The sequence below is a fragment of the Vigna umbellata genome, chromosome 9 (assembly GCF_029865625.1).
Source record: "Vigna umbellata cultivar VRB3 chromosome 9, Vumbellata_1.0, whole genome shotgun sequence".
NCBI lineage: Eukaryota > Viridiplantae > Streptophyta > Magnoliopsida > Fabales > Fabaceae > Vigna > Vigna umbellata.
In genome coordinates this window covers 37766680-37781770 of record NC_142173.1, presented here as the reverse complement: position 1 = coordinate 37781770, position 15091 = coordinate 37766680, and the positions used below count along the sequence as shown (strand labels likewise).

General features: G+C 32.5%; 3 protein-coding genes across 4 annotated transcripts; all 3 read left to right on the top strand.

The window, feature by feature from the left end:
- The first annotated feature begins 7084 nt into the window (after positions 1-7084).
- LOC148193455 (uncharacterized) lies at positions 7085-8325 on the top strand. Of its 2 annotated transcripts, none has more exons than XM_088097984.1 (3): positions 7085-7209; positions 7454-7507; positions 7626-8325. In XM_088097984.1, exons 1-3 carry the CDS (start codon positions 7098-7100, stop codon positions 8117-8119), a joined length of 660 nt encoding a protein of 219 aa, XP_087954110.1. In that variant the 5' UTR covers positions 7085-7097; the 3' UTR covers positions 8120-8325. The 2 variants fall into 2 exon arrangements, with proteins under 2 accessions (XP_087954110.1, XP_087954109.1); XM_088097983.1 differs by having other exon boundaries at positions 7448-7507.
- Positions 8326-10421: 2096 nt separating this feature from the next.
- On the top strand, positions 10422-11359 carry LOC148193454 (uncharacterized). Its single transcript, XM_088099853.1, has 2 exons — positions 10422-10541; positions 10823-11359. Exons 1-2 carry the CDS (start codon positions 10448-10450, stop codon positions 11143-11145), a joined length of 417 nt encoding a protein of 138 aa, XP_087955979.1. The 5' UTR covers positions 10422-10447; the 3' UTR covers positions 11146-11359.
- A 2380-nt stretch (positions 11360-13739) lies between these two features.
- LOC148193453 (uncharacterized) lies at positions 13740-14530 on the top strand. The gene has a single exon (XM_088099533.1). The coding sequence runs from the start codon at positions 13889-13891 to the stop codon at positions 14258-14260; it is 372 nt and encodes a 123-aa protein (XP_087955659.1). The 5' UTR covers positions 13740-13888; the 3' UTR covers positions 14261-14530.
- Positions 14531-15091: the final 561 nt, after the last annotated feature.

Sequence of the window (15091 nt, the reverse complement as noted above, 5' to 3'; positions counted from 1 at the left end):
TGAGTCTTAGAATAGATAAGTATGTCATCTATAAAGACTACGACAAACTTATCTAGGAATGGTTGAAAGATTCTGTTCATGAAATCCATGAATAGAGCTGGAGCATTAGTTACACCGAATGGCATAACTACATACTCGTAGTGTCCGTATCTGGATCTAAAAGCGGTCTTCTGTACATCTTCTGGCTTCACCAAAATTTGATGATATCCAGACCTGAGATCTATCTTTGAAAACACCTGAGCTCCATGCAACTGGTCCAGCAGATCATCAATCCTAGGTAGAGGATATTTGTTCTTGATGGTTAGCTTGTTCAACTGTCTGTAGTCGATACACAATCTAGAGCTTCCATCCTTCTTCTTTACCAACAGTACAGGTGCTCCCCAAGGTGACACACTTGGTCGAATAAATTGCTTCCCCATCAGTTCTTCAATTTGCTTCTTCAATTCAATTAACTCCGCCGGAGCCATTCGATATGGGGCTACTGATACTGGTCCAGCTCCGGGTATTAAATCAATGGAGAATTCTATTTCTCGTTGAGGAGGCAATCCTGGTACTTCTTCTGGGAACACATCACTAAACTCATTAACTATAGGAATATCAAGATTTTGTTCATTTTTCTCGACTTCCACATGAGTCAAGATAACGAAACACGAAGATCCTTCTTTGACTTCCTTTAACACTTGTTGCACTGACAACAACTCCGCTTCTTCAGGATTAGGGAAAATCAACTCCTTTTTGCTACAATCAATAAGGATACGATTGGCAGATAACCAATCCATTCCTAAGATTACATCTAAACCTTGTAAGGGTAAAGATATAAGATGTACTTTGAACCTACGTCCTTCTATAACTATTGGACATTGAGGACACATCCTCGATGTTTTTATCAGTTTAGAGGCTGGTGCAGATACCATGAGATCATATTGTAACTCTCTCACGGGTAGGTTCAACTCTTGAATAAGAGTTTCAGACAAAAAGGAATGTGTCGCTCCAGAATCAAATAGCACATTCAACTCTCTACTAGCTATCATACAACATCCAATGATGAGATTACCTGATTTTGCAGCTTCTGCTCCAGTCAAAGCATAGACCCTTCCAGTTGCTTGGGGCCTATTGTCAGTCCTTCTCTGTTGAATCGGTTGTTGAGGTTGAGTTGCTTCTCTTTTAGAGGGACAATTTCTAGCAAAATGTCCTTCTGCTCCGCAAAGGAAACATTTGATGTGTGAATTAATTTGTGGACAAACGTTCTTCAGATGAGGTCCTCCGCAAACGTAACATTGGATTATTTTATGTTGGGGTTGTTGTTGATGAGGATTCCTTTGAGGTTGCGGTCTTTCATAAGGACGGATCCTTATGTTTTGTCCAACTCGTGACCCAGATGGTCCTCCTACCCTTGGTGGCTTCTGAACTTCAATCTCACTTATTAACCTTTCCACAGCTTTGGCATGTTCCACTAAAGCAGCAAACTCCTTAATAACTAAAGGATTCACAGCTAGTTGAATGTTTGCTCTCAATCCATTTTTGAATTTCCTGCACCTCCATTCTTCATTTGACGGTTGGGTGTAGAAACGAACCAAGTGTTTGAACCTGTCTGCATATTCAGCTACAGATTTGTTGCCTTGCACCAGCTGCAAGAACTCCACCTCTTTCAAATGTCTCACACTGTCCGGAAAGTACTCAGCATAAAATTTACTCTTAAAAATTTCCCAAGTGATAATCTCACCGCTTTCCTCTAATACTAGCTTTGTGTTGTTCCACCAGTGTACTGCTTCCCCAGATAGCTGATACTCAGAATATGCCAACCTAGTTTCGGGTGGACACCTTTTCGCTTCAAAAATCTTTTCCATGTTCCTTATCCAGAGATCAGCCTCATCCGGACTTGTTTTCCCATTAAAAATAGCTGGACGATGTTGCAGAAAATTTTCTAAGGTCCATTCTTGAACTCTCTGAGGTTGAGTTTCCACATGGGTTCCATTCTCGGCTAGTTGTCTTAAGGTTTCTACATGTTGTCTTTGGCTTGCTTCAGAATTTAGTCTGGCCGTTTCTAACTGTTGTAGGGCCGTTGTGTGTTGTTGCATTAAAGCAGCTCCTTGTTGTTGAAGAGCGGATGCGATAGATTCTAAAGCCCTTGCAAGGCTGGGTACCTCAGGGGTTTCACGGTTGGGTTGTCTACGAGCCATTTCTCTCTGTTCACACAGAGAATTATTGTTATTATGAGTTATAATATGAGTTTGTAGGATTAATCCACAACTCTTAGGTCGTCTTAAGGACGAACCGCTCTGATACCACTAAATGTAACACCCCAAAATATAAAACATCTCACACCCAAATTTATTTCATTAATAAAGAAAACATCATACAATATTACAACCCTCCATTTAGGAGTAACATAGTTCACACTAGAAATACATTAAATTTTCACACATAAATAAAACACTCTTAATTTTATTTTATATTTTTCTTCTTCTTAAAATATTCTTCATTTTTCTGCTGCTTCCTCCTTCACTTGAATTGGTTCAGATGTCGTTCCCTCATCTGCTCCCGTATAACAAAAACATTATACGATCATCGCAAAAATAAGATTTTTCCGGCACAAACAAACAAGTAAGGGTGAGCTACCATGCAACTTTCAAAGAAAAACATTACACTATTGCTATACGTAATACATTCACCATAAATTCATGTAAAATGCAATTATCATTCTAGACTCTATTATCCGGATATAATGTTGATGGAAGTCTCGGGTGGTCATGCACTTGTGGTGATTTCAACAACAAAAATTTTGGCCAAATATAATATATCATATCACCCACAAGGTTAATCCATTAATGTCTATAAACATAGACTAGGACCTCCTACTACTCTCACCACATAACACATCCTTCTCTAATTGATACTGGAAGATTATTAGAGTTTTAGGATAACCACCAACAACAGGACCCTCAACATCAACATATACACTAATACCATACCAATATAGAATCTCTCCATGAGACTCATATCATGCTCATTTTCCTCAACTCATGTCATACTATTACAAAATTTCCTCATAAAACTCATATCATGTTCAGATTCATAATTTCATATCAACATCATAAAATACATTCAACACAGAAATCATACAAGATAAATATATTACAAACAAATTAACAATAATAAAATCTTACTATAAATAGTCAACGGAGAAGAATCAAATGTTTGACAATCATTAAAATAAACTTAATAAAAACTCTTGGGGAAACAAGAAGTTGAATCTGGCAGAGCCGGTTAGACAACTTCTCATCCTTCCAAGAATACAACGTAATTAAATAATAAGAATAATGACAGGTTTGGGGAAATAAGAAGTTGAATCTGGCAGAGCCGGTTAGACAACTTCTAATCCTTCCAAAAATAAAAACGAATAAGGAAAACAATATAAAGTATGGGGAAACAAGAAGTTGAATCTGGCAGAGCCGGTTAGACAACTTCTCATCCTTCCAAGAATACAACGTAATTAAATAATAAGAATAATAACAGGTTTGGGGAAATAAGAAGTTGAATCTGGCAGAGCCGGTTAGACAACTTCTAATCCTTCCAAAATAAAAACGAAAAAGGAAAACAATATAAAGTATGGGGAAACAAGAAGTTGAATCTGGCAGAGCCGGTTAGACAACTTCTAATCCATCCATAGGCAATTAATAGCATACATATGCATAACATAATCAACATCACATTTTACAACTATCACACTTGGATTTAAACACAAAAGCATGTTCTCATCAAAAATTCAAAATCATACAGAAACAAAATACTTCACACTCAAGATTTAAGATCAACCAAAAGCAACATATACAAGACTCAAAATAATACCAAACAAAATGTAACTCCCCTTACCTCTATTCCAGACTTAGGTTCCTCTTCTCAAACCGTTCTCCGGAAACTTCCAGAATTTCCCCTCTTCAACTATAATTTCCTCCAACTTTCTTCTCTCACAATTTCTCTAGAATTTTGGTGCAAATTTTCAGCCTCCCCCCCTTGGCTATTTATAGCCAAAAAAAATTACTATTCATTTTTACTATTCATTTTTACTATTCACTTTTACTATTCATTTTTACTATTCAAAAATTATTTTTTATTCACCATTCTTATCTCTGAATCATTCATTCTACGTGGAGTGTTTTCTTCCACAATTTATTTTAATATTTTTTTTTAACTATTCACTATTCACTATTTACTATTCACTATTCACTATTCATTTTCTTTTTTTTTTTTCTTTTTTTTTTTTAACTTTTAAAATAAATTCTCAAATTTTTAAACTCCTTCCTTTGAAATTATTATTATTATTACCTATCATAAATTTTAATTTTTTTTTTTACCATACTTTTATTTTATAAAAATAAAAAAAACAACTATTTATTAAATTTAAATATTTTTCATGGGTCTTACACATATCAATAGATTCGTCACGAACAATGTCTCTAGTCTCTCTCTTTTTTAATTTAGCTATGAACATGTCTAGTTTGACTTTAAAGCGACTTGTTAGCTGCATTTTAGTGAAACGATTTTTTTTCTTTTTGGAATTTATATTTTGAAACCTAAAACTATAAGTTCGTTAACATTTCTATTCTTTTTTTATCATAAAATGTCAAATAAAAATGGATATTATTTTTGTACAATACATATTCTTAATGAAGGTTATTTCATGTTCAAAACTACAGGAATTAATGGTTTACAAACTTTATGATAAACATTTAATGAACTATTGAAAGTTTTGTTTTTATTCTTATAATTTATATAAGAGAAACTAAAGAGACTGAATTAAGTTTCGTTTATATTTATTAGTCAGTTAAATCGATGAAGCAAGTAGGCATTTTCAAGTTAACTTTGGTGCTTTTCATTATTTTACAGCTAATTATACTTAGATTAGCTATACGTTTACCGTTCCTTTTCAAAATTAAACGTTTAACAACCCTCCTTATTAAAATAAAATAATAAAAATGAATAAATACTCATATTTAAAAATTTTATTGCGCAACATATATATACCCATTTGTTCAAGATTTACCCACCTTCAATGGAGAAATCCTTATAATAGGATAACGGTAATAATCTTTTGACTCACCCACTCACCTACTTACAGACTCAAAATAACATTGTTTTGATTAAAATTATTTTACTTTTAATTTAACATTTTAAAATATATTATTATTTATTTGAATGAATTGTTCTGTGAATGCTTTCTTTATATCAAAATACGTATATGATAGGTAAATACCCTGTCATCATTCCATAACCATTTTAATTTAATGTTTTTATTTATATTTTAAATGAATGACTTAATTTAATATTATATTATTACATAATTTTTAAATACGAAAAACAAATGTGAGTTGTCAAAAGTTAGCTTTTTCAGTCAAAATATCCTACAAATCAGCATCAAGCAATTAGTTAATTACTTCTTTATTATGAAAACTTAATGAAAAATAATATATATTTTTCATTAAATTTAGAGTACGTCAACATAATAAGAAATAAATAATAAATTAATAAAAAATAACATATGTATTATGTTAAAATATTGTACAATAATTTATGTCAAAATTATTCTTTTTTAAAATTTAATTAAGAGATTAAAAGGTATAAAAGTGTGGGACTTAGACTCACACTTGGATTTCTAACAATCTTCCTTTTAAGGGTGAACGGGTTTTTACCTATTCTACTTTTACATTTTTATCGAATGTGGGACTTAGACTCATACTTGAATTTTCAGTAATTTTCCTTTTAAGGGTGAGTTCCTGTTACATTGGTAACTCCTCCTCTAAAGAATATTCTTTTTTTTGTATCGCCGTTTATCTTAACAATACACGCTTACTTGAAACTCTTTTCAGGAAGATTTTTGATACATGAACTATATTACACTCGTATGAATCGGTAGCCAAAACTAACCATCAATTATGATATCAAGAGTACCCCTTTCTTAACCTTTTCCTTCGTTCCTTTATAATTATGGTATCAATCTTTTATCAAAAAATTTTACTCAACTTTCTGTTTACTAATGAAAAATGATTTATAAGGAAACCCCATTGTCCTATGGCCTCTTGGCCTTGATATATATATGTGTGTATGTGTGTGTGGTATGTATGTGCCTAAGCCCTAATATTCTAGGATATTGGAAACTTTCTACTGCCATTTAGTTCTTGTTAATTATTTAGCTTTCAGCACAACTCATGCATGCATGGTCTTTTTTAATGGATAGTGTTATAATTAACCAAATCGGTAAGAGTTTAGAGTACGTCAGTATAATAATAAATAAATAGTGAATTAATTAAAAAGAATAACATATAAAATGTCGTAAAACAAATGTCTCAAAATACTTTTTTTTCTTTAAATATTACCTACCTCATTTGTCCTAGTGTTGATCATGGTCAGTGACATGGATACGTGAAATCAGAAACTCTTCCTAATATTTGACCTTCAAGTGTCCTCTTCCAATCTTTTTCTCTTTCTTTGACTGAAAGAAACTTAGATGATATGTCAGGTTGTCATCTTTATTGTAACGAAAGAAAAGTGATATTTTAATACATATAAATTTTTTACATTTGTTATTCACATTTTTTTTTACTTTTTATTTATTTATTTTCTTAAAATATAAAAAATTATTTTTTATTTTACATTTGTATTATATGTGAAATGAAGATAAAAATATATAGTCATAGTATCATTACTTTTAATAAATACGCATATTGAAGCTATCATAAAAAAAAGTAATAGTAAATGACATACTTTAATATTTGATACACAGTTTAAGAATAAAATGATAATAAAAAATAATTTTTTTTTTATTTTTTTCAAAATTAAAAGAAAGTAAAAAGTAAGGAAAATTAATATCAAAATTAATATCAAAATATTTGTTTAATATTTGATACACAGTTTAGAATAGCAGGTTTTCATGGCAAAGTTAGAGAAGGCCTGAAAGTGCGCGAAAAAGAGCCAAAGATATTAATGTTGCTATTCAGATGTGGTCCTGCTCACTCACTCGCATGCAATTTTTTATATTTTTCTTGCACTATATATAGGGTTTTCCCTGACCCTTGTTTTCATCCTTCTCAAGTATTGTTATGGTTAGTAACAAAATGAATCTCAAGCCTTTTATTCTGCTGTGTTTTCTGTCCGCGGTGGTTGTCATCGCTGCGGTTGTGGCTGATGATCCACCTCTAGAAGAGGGAAATGGTACGAGGCTCTCAGCTTTATTTTAGTATCGATAATGCACTTTATTTTTTCGACAATTAATTAAACTTGTTAAACAATTTAGCAAGAGTATATAGAAACGACGTGCCAATATAGTACTCTATGTTTGTGATGCCATAAGATTAATCAAAGTTTAGAAGTGCATTCCTATTTGCAATTATTTGGTGCATGAAATGCATGTTAAATTGACGTGTATTATTTTAAACCTTTGCTGGTGAAGCTCCAGGTATGAGTGGAATTGACGAGAAATTTACTGGAAGCGATGACGAGCAGGGACTCTGTGAGTATTTCCTTTCGTTTTCTTTTCCTTTTGTTTTAGTCAGTTGGAATATTTGCAAATCATGGCAATTTGAGGAAATAAACATGATATATTAATCCTAAACCTGGCGATTTTGCAGTTTTTAGCGGTAGGAAACTCGTGTCAAATTATGGTACGGATCATTATAGAGGAAAGGGAGGAAAAGGAGGGGGCGGATACGGTGGTGGTGGATCTGGCGGTGGCCAAGGAGGTAAACCAGGAGGTGGTGATTGTAGTGGTGGATGCCCAGGAAGAGGTGGTAGTGCTGGAGGAGGAGGAGGAGGAGGTGGTGGTGGTGGTGGCGGTGGTGGCAGTGGAAGAGGGGGAGGAGGTGGGGGAGGCGGTGGAGGTGGAGGAGGTGGTGGAGGTGGGGGAGGTGGTGGAGGTGGGAGAGGTTGGGGAGGTGGTGGAGGTTGGGGAGGTGGTGGAGGTTGGGGAAGTGGTGGAAGCCAAGGGGGAGGAAGTAGTGCCGGTGGTGGCAGTGGAAGAGGAGGTTGTGGAAGCCATGGAGGAGGAGGCATTGCTGGTGGCGGTAGTGGAAACGGATGTGGTAAAGGAGGAAAAGGTGGCGGAGAAGGAGGAGGAGGATATTGAAAGAGTAATGAGATGCAGAATAAAGGAGTTGGTGCATATGAAACCAAAGTCCAAAGTTAGACAACTACTTAGTTCTTTCTCGAACTTAAATGTAGCTTTCAATGAGATAATTGATTCCATTCTCCCCTATTCTTGTAATATTTTAACTTCATATATTGAATCAATATAATATATATTTATACAAGGAATCCATGCTATTATCTGTACCTCCTACAAGTTTCACCTAATTTAAAACTAATAACTTTCTTCGAACATAAATTATATTATATAAGAAGTTGCAATCCCTGCACTCACACGTTGAAAGTTTTAAGGTTGCTCTTTGGTAACGTTGTGTTTATATGGATCATATCGTGGGTATAGAGAAGGAGGAATCTGAGTTGTGCAGAATAACACATACTTTTGGATTAGTAGTTCTGTTGTTTATTATCATTGGTGAATTCTGATGATGAGCTCTTCTTATATTACCATTTAGGATGAAATATGGAAGAAAACGAAATTTGAAAATATAGAAACTGAACTTGTCACCCATAGTTTATTGAGAAAAAGTTAGTGATTATTTTTTGTTAAATAACGTAAATAAATGCATAGCAAATATTTTTCTTATAAATGATTATTAGAAATCAATAATTTGAATAGGATCATAATTATAGAGATTCACACTCGTAAGATCCATAATCATAGATTATGATTCCTCTTGTTTTGATATATATATTGATACTATCGTATCAATGAAAAGCACGGATGATTTCTAACAATTTTGAATTATGCATACAAGAACAGACTTGTTCTAGTTTCATCTTTCTTCATTCTTATGATGTCATAATTTGGTGAGATAGGATTGTGCCAGTTATTTGTAATTGTAGCAATGTTTAATGAAATCCCTTTCAAAAAATTAACCAAACATAGGTTTAAAACTTTATAATAAATGTTGTTACCATTTACTAACAAATGTTGTTACTAACAAATGTTGCTGCAAGCTAACATTACTAACAAATGTTGTTACCATATGTCAAATAAGATCAAGATATTCATACGTAGTGAATGATTTAGAATAGTTAGATCATAATTATGACTAGATTGGTTGCGAAAGTTAAGATTTTCATAAAATTAATTTAATTTAATTGTAATAAAGTAGAGTTAGTTTTAGCGTTAAATAAATCAAGTTTTAAAAAAATTGCAAAAATTATTTTTTTAATCAATTACATTAATAACATAATCACTTAATGTTAATGCAAAACTAAAACTATGTTTTTTTCTGCGTTAATCAATTAATCTGAAAGATAATCAATTAATCTAATATAAACTAAAACATTGTTCTTGTTTCTATATTAATTGATGAAGTAATTACATAATCAATTAAATAAATTACATAATTATGAACAATTGTCTCTTTTTTTAAAAAAAAAATATCTATTTAAATAAGTCTTTTTCATAATACAAACTCATAATAACTTGGAAAAAAGTGTTTTGAGATATTTACAATTGCAACATTCTTTGTTAATCTAAAAGTAATCAAAATTAAGTATTATTGGAAACTCTCCTACTTGACATTAAGTGAAATTATAATATTTTTACAAATTAGATGATTTCTTTTCTTGTGTTCTTTGTAATTATTTATTTTGTATTATTTTCGCTTTCTTGGGGTGATAGGTTAAAATAATTTTGTATAATTTTACTTTTGTTTATAAATTTTAAAGGTTTTTTTAAATTTTTGTATATCAAAAGTGTAGATAGAGAAAGATGATTTGACTGTGTTATATCTCTATTTTGACTACGTTTATGTAAGTCGATATAAAATCCCGTTCAAAATTTATGTAACAGGTGTAGTACTAGTAGTAGTATACACTTAGAAGAAAAAGAGAAGATAAAGTTGAAATTCCCAAGTAAAATTTCCAGATAAAGTTAAATTCAACATATCAAAATTTTCATATAAAGATAAAGTTGAGGACTCCCCCAGAACTTAAAGCAGAAAATTTGAGACATTGATCAACCAAAAATACAGCACGAATATCCATTTCGTTTAATGTTTGTAGAAATTTTGTTACATATTTTAAGCAACGAGTTTGCAGATTTCCTTAGTCACTTGCCACTTGCCATCTTGTGTTAGATTTGCTTACCTCAGTTTACACACTTGTCCCAGTTTAACCCTTTTATGGCTCAGTGGTGTTGATAAGGATCATTCACTCCATTTTTTTTTTCTGTCTTGAATCAAGAGCTATCATTTACTTTCAGCTCTCTTCTATACTCTTCCATTATCACTATAAATAGTTATATATTGAGAAACTACTTTCTTTGTATCTCACAGTAACTCTTAACCTAGCAGCAAACATGAATACCAAAACCACTTTCTTCTTTTGCTTCCTCTGCACGTTGCTTCTCATCTCTGCTATGGCAACTCAGCCATCTAAACATGGTACTATGGGTAAGTATACTGCATCTCTTCCTTCCTCATATCACCAAGAACCACTGTTCTACCAATTAATCTCCATCTTTCTTTCTTGTTATTCCTATTCACATTTCACTAAAGCAATTGAAAATTAATTTTAGTGAAAGAATTTAAACATAATTTCTAAACATAGCCCTTGCATGCAATTATGTTGTTTAATTGAAAAACTTTGAATGTAAGACACTGTTCTACATAAAAATGAAAGAATGGATATTATATATTAAAATATTTAAAAATGTTTGTATATGCGTGTGCAGCAGAAGAATCCGAGACACGAGCAGGATTAGATGACTGGGGAAGAGATGGAGGAGGACCCGGAGGAGGACCCAGAGGAGGACCCGGAGGAGGACCCGGAGGAGGACCCAGAGGAGGACCCGGTGGAGGACCCAGAGGAGGCCCTGGTGGAGGACCCGGTGGAGGCCCCGGTGGAGGACCCAGAGGAGGACCTGGTGGAGGACCCAGAGGAGGACCCGGTGGAGGACCCGGTGGAGGACCCCGAGGAGGCCCCGGTGGAGGACCCGGTGGAGGGCCCCGAGGAGGCCCCGGTGGAAGCCCCGGAGGAGGACACGGAGGAGATTAGGTCACGGCGGAGGTTGCGGATGTGTGGTCAAATAGGCTGCAAATAACACGTGTAATCCATGTGATGACTGCTATGTGAAATAAGAAAATAAGAAATTAGAAATAAAAGCATTGAATCTATCTTTGCTAGGGTTACCCCACAATCATCATGGATGTACTTGAAGCACATCTTTTCAATATACCACCTTTTAAAATAATAATAAAATTAAAAAAAAAAGAGTAGCTTGTACGAGTTTAAGTTCTTAGAAGTTACTACAATATTACTGTCTCGTCTTCTTAACCATCCATATAGGCATCATTTAAAATAAATTCTTGCCTTTTATAGAGTATTTTCTCCTTTTTATGAAATGTTAATTTTTTCATGAAATGTTATAAATTTAAATTTTATAGATCAATAAATGTCTTAAAATCAATTAATTATTTTATTGGTATATATAACTACCATAAAAATGTCTTACATCAAAAGTAATAAATAAATGTCTTCAAAGCCATGGCAAGGCAAATATTTAATAATATATTTGATTAAATGAATACATGTATCACCACTTGTATCATTTAATTTCTAATATCTCTTTTTTTATTATGTTAATATGATAATAATTTTTACAAACTATGAATCAAACGCTTTAATATAAACGTGCCAAAGTTAATATATAATATAGATACAAGTAGTTTAAGACGTATACGATCAAATTCATCCCTTCCTATTTAGTGTCCAATTATAAAAAGACTTTTAAATGATTAAAACTTATTTTAAAAATTAAAAAGATACATGAGATCAAAATTAATATGTTACCATACCTAAATAAATATTTCATCAAATTTCTTTTTATATTGTTTTTAAGGAGTAAAATAACTACTTTGAAAGTTTCATCAATCATACACATTCAATAAAAAGAACAATAATCTTAACTGGTACTAATAAGTTTCTTACCCTTATATAACCCCTGATTTTATATTTTGATAAAGAAACCATTACTTGTTTTTGTTGATTTTTCTGTAATTTTTCTTAATAAATTATATTAACGTAAAGATGGATGCCGCAACCCAAAACATGTGAAACATGGGCTTCGCAAAGTCCATATTCTAAACGGATTAATTTTAGCAAGCCCAATCTCACCCACACATAGCGTGTTTGAGTTTGGTGGGTTGGTCACAAAAAATAAAACAAAAAAACTCAAAAATATCATTTAAAATGTAATTTTTCACCTATATTAAAAATATAATTATGATTTGTTAAATAAAAAAAGTTTCCAGAACAGGGACATAATTTGTATATTAACTTCGTCTGAAAAATATTTTTCTACGTTATGTTTAGTTAATCTATAACTTTATTTTAAATAAAGTATTTATCACTATTCAACAACTGAATCATAAAGTACTTAAATCATATATTAAAAAAATTGTCTTTTCATACATCATACATCTTATTTATTAACATTCTATATTATATTAATAGAGACTCAAAATGAGAGTTGATGTTAAGACTATATATGTACATGCAAGTTATGAAGGTATCTAAGTTTGATTTATTTTAGTTACATTATTAAAACAGTGAAGAATATTTATTATGATGTTTGGATTAAACTACAGTGGTCCAACCTAATCAAAATAGTTGATTCTGTGTATTGCATTATTACTGGTAAGAGATACTTCAAAAACAATTGAAAGCAACCATTGAAGGAGCGGAGGAACATTATCAAAAAGAGAAAAAGACAAAAGAACGGATGAAAATATGCATGATCATGAATGACAGAGTACTATGTGATGTGTATCTTTCTTCTAACTAGTTAAATAAGAGAAAATTCTGCTCAAACTTAAACTAATTTATGCATTTTGCTTAAGATATCTTCATTTTGTTTCTTAATTTATTTTATTTTTATTTCTGTTTTTTATTATATCATATATATTAATTATTCGCGTAATATAGAATATGCAAATGGACACGAATTTATCTGATAAGAATCAGATACAGTGAAGAATGTGGTAGCTAAACCCTAATAAAGCTTGGAAGTGGAAACATGGGCCATACATGGCAATAAGCAAGACGCAGATTTCCCAATGGAATGACCCCATTTGCCTCCTCTTTATCAAAAACTACAGTGTTCACTGCTTCTAAATTTCTAATTTTAATTCCTTGATTTTCTCATCTTCACACGTTTTCTTGTTCCTTGTTCATAGTATCTGGCACCTCCCCATTGGATCACACCATTTTCAATCTAAATCAGCAATTATTATTCTCTTCCTATAGTCTCTGGGATAATCTCGATGTTTCTCACTCCTCACCAGAATAAAATAAAAAGTAGAATCTCTACTTTCTCTTTTGACAGACACTATTAATTCGTATTTCACTTTGTTATGTATGTTTTACTTTTCTTAAACGCAGTTCATTTTTACTTTGATTCTCTTATACTTTTTCTTTTATCTGTTATTTATGATGTGGCTTCATCAACATAATTACAATTAACATATACTTTTTGCTTCCATTAATGGCAGAAACATAAACTGTGACTTTCTTTAGGAGAGTTATGACATAAATTGAAAGACTTTTAATTAATTTCGGTGTGAAAGAATGAATAACGAATGTGGTAAGTGATTTTCTTATTATATATAAACCTTTTTGACCTAACTTTCTCTTCATATGGAACCCCGAGAAGGCTCCACACAACATCTGAAACATTAACAAGATCTCATTCAATCTCATATAAAATTCTGAGCCACTAGTTCTTCACAAACATCTCAACATGGCAAGGTACCATGATCAGTACTACTACTTGTGGGAGTATTTGTCTTTCCCTCTCCACCTTGTGTTCTTCGTGATCATCCTTTTGTTCGTGCTGGCATTCTCCTGGTACATAAACTACGAGTCCTTGTTCGAGGACTTGCTTGTGCAGGTGAAGATCTTTCTGGCTCTGGTTCCACTGCTGTTGCTGCTGGTCGTTCACTGCCTCTCAAGCGGAGCATCGTTCCCAATACCGTTGCCAGAAGAGAGAGAGTCGCTTCACAGAGCTGGAGGGTCTCCATGGGGAGTGGCACTGTTGCTTCTCTTTGTCTTGTTCATGATGGCTTACCAATCTTCCTTCCACCAACGTTGGTTTCCTTTGGCTACAAGATGAGATGATTACTGTTGTTACTGTTTCTATCAAGAGGTAACTAAACCAGTAAAAGTTATTGTAACACAGAGAACTTAGTCTGAGATCATTTTTCTCGTATCAGAGAATAAGTGCAGTGAACTGTTAATTTTTCTTTGGAGTGGTGGTATCCATAGTCCAGTGAGTTATATAGCTACAATAGGTTACTTTTGCACGACTATATGGCAAATTTTGAAGCAGCTTCATGCAATGTTGTATGTAAGATTAAATGGCTATGCTATTTTCTTATGATTTGTTTTGGTTTTAGATAAATTATTACTACATAACTCCAACTTTAGAAGGGGCTTTTTCTTTTTCTTTTCTTTCTTGTTGTGGATCAATGAAGGAGAGTTCACAGGATTCTTGCAGAAATTAATGCAGAAATCTAGAAAATGATGGAAAAGTGGGTGGCCTTGTATAAAGAAGAAAAATAAAGAATTCACTCTCTTTTCTCACTGATATAACATCTCATACTTCACTTTAAATTTTGTTTCCCCTTTAAACGTTTACCAAAAAAAGGAAAACTAGATTGTCAGTTGAAATATTCACTGGTAACTTCCTAAATATTTTAGAAAAAATATTTTCAAAAAGTGAATTATTTTATATGTTGGTCTTAGTTGAAACACATACTTAAATATATGAATGTTTGAAATAAGCACTTGTAACTTATTATTAGAATCTGTTTTGGTTCTTTCTTTACAGAATTTGGGCTCACAAAAGAAAGATTTAGTTTTAAAAATTCACCTCAATAAGCAAAAATTGGTTGTTTGGCATCTTCTTCCTACACCTCCATAATTTTAATCTGCACCCTCATAA

Excerpts from the sequence above, each read along its gene's own strand:
- LOC148193455 (XM_088097983.1), top strand. The coding sequence starts at position 7,098 with ATGGTTAGTAACAAAATGAATCTCAAGCCTTTTATTCTGCTGTGTTTT. Across the intron at positions 7,210-7,447 it reads ACCTCTAGAAGAGGGAAATG|CTCCAGGTATGAGTGGAATT; the intron begins GTACGAGGCTCT and ends TTGCTGGTGAAG. Across the intron at positions 7,508-7,625 it reads CGATGACGAGCAGGGACTCT|TTTTTAGCGGTAGGAAACTC; the intron begins GTGAGTATTTCC and ends GCGATTTTGCAG.
- LOC148193454 (XM_088099853.1), top strand. The coding sequence starts at position 10,448 with ATGAATACCAAAACCACTTTCTTCTTTTGCTTCCTCTGCACGTTGCTT. Across the intron at positions 10,542-10,822 it reads ATCTAAACATGGTACTATGG|CAGAAGAATCCGAGACACGA; the intron begins GTAAGTATACTG and ends ATGCGTGTGCAG.
- LOC148193453 (XM_088099533.1), top strand. The coding sequence starts at position 13,889 with ATGGCAAGGTACCATGATCAGTACTACTACTTGTGGGAGTATTTGTCT.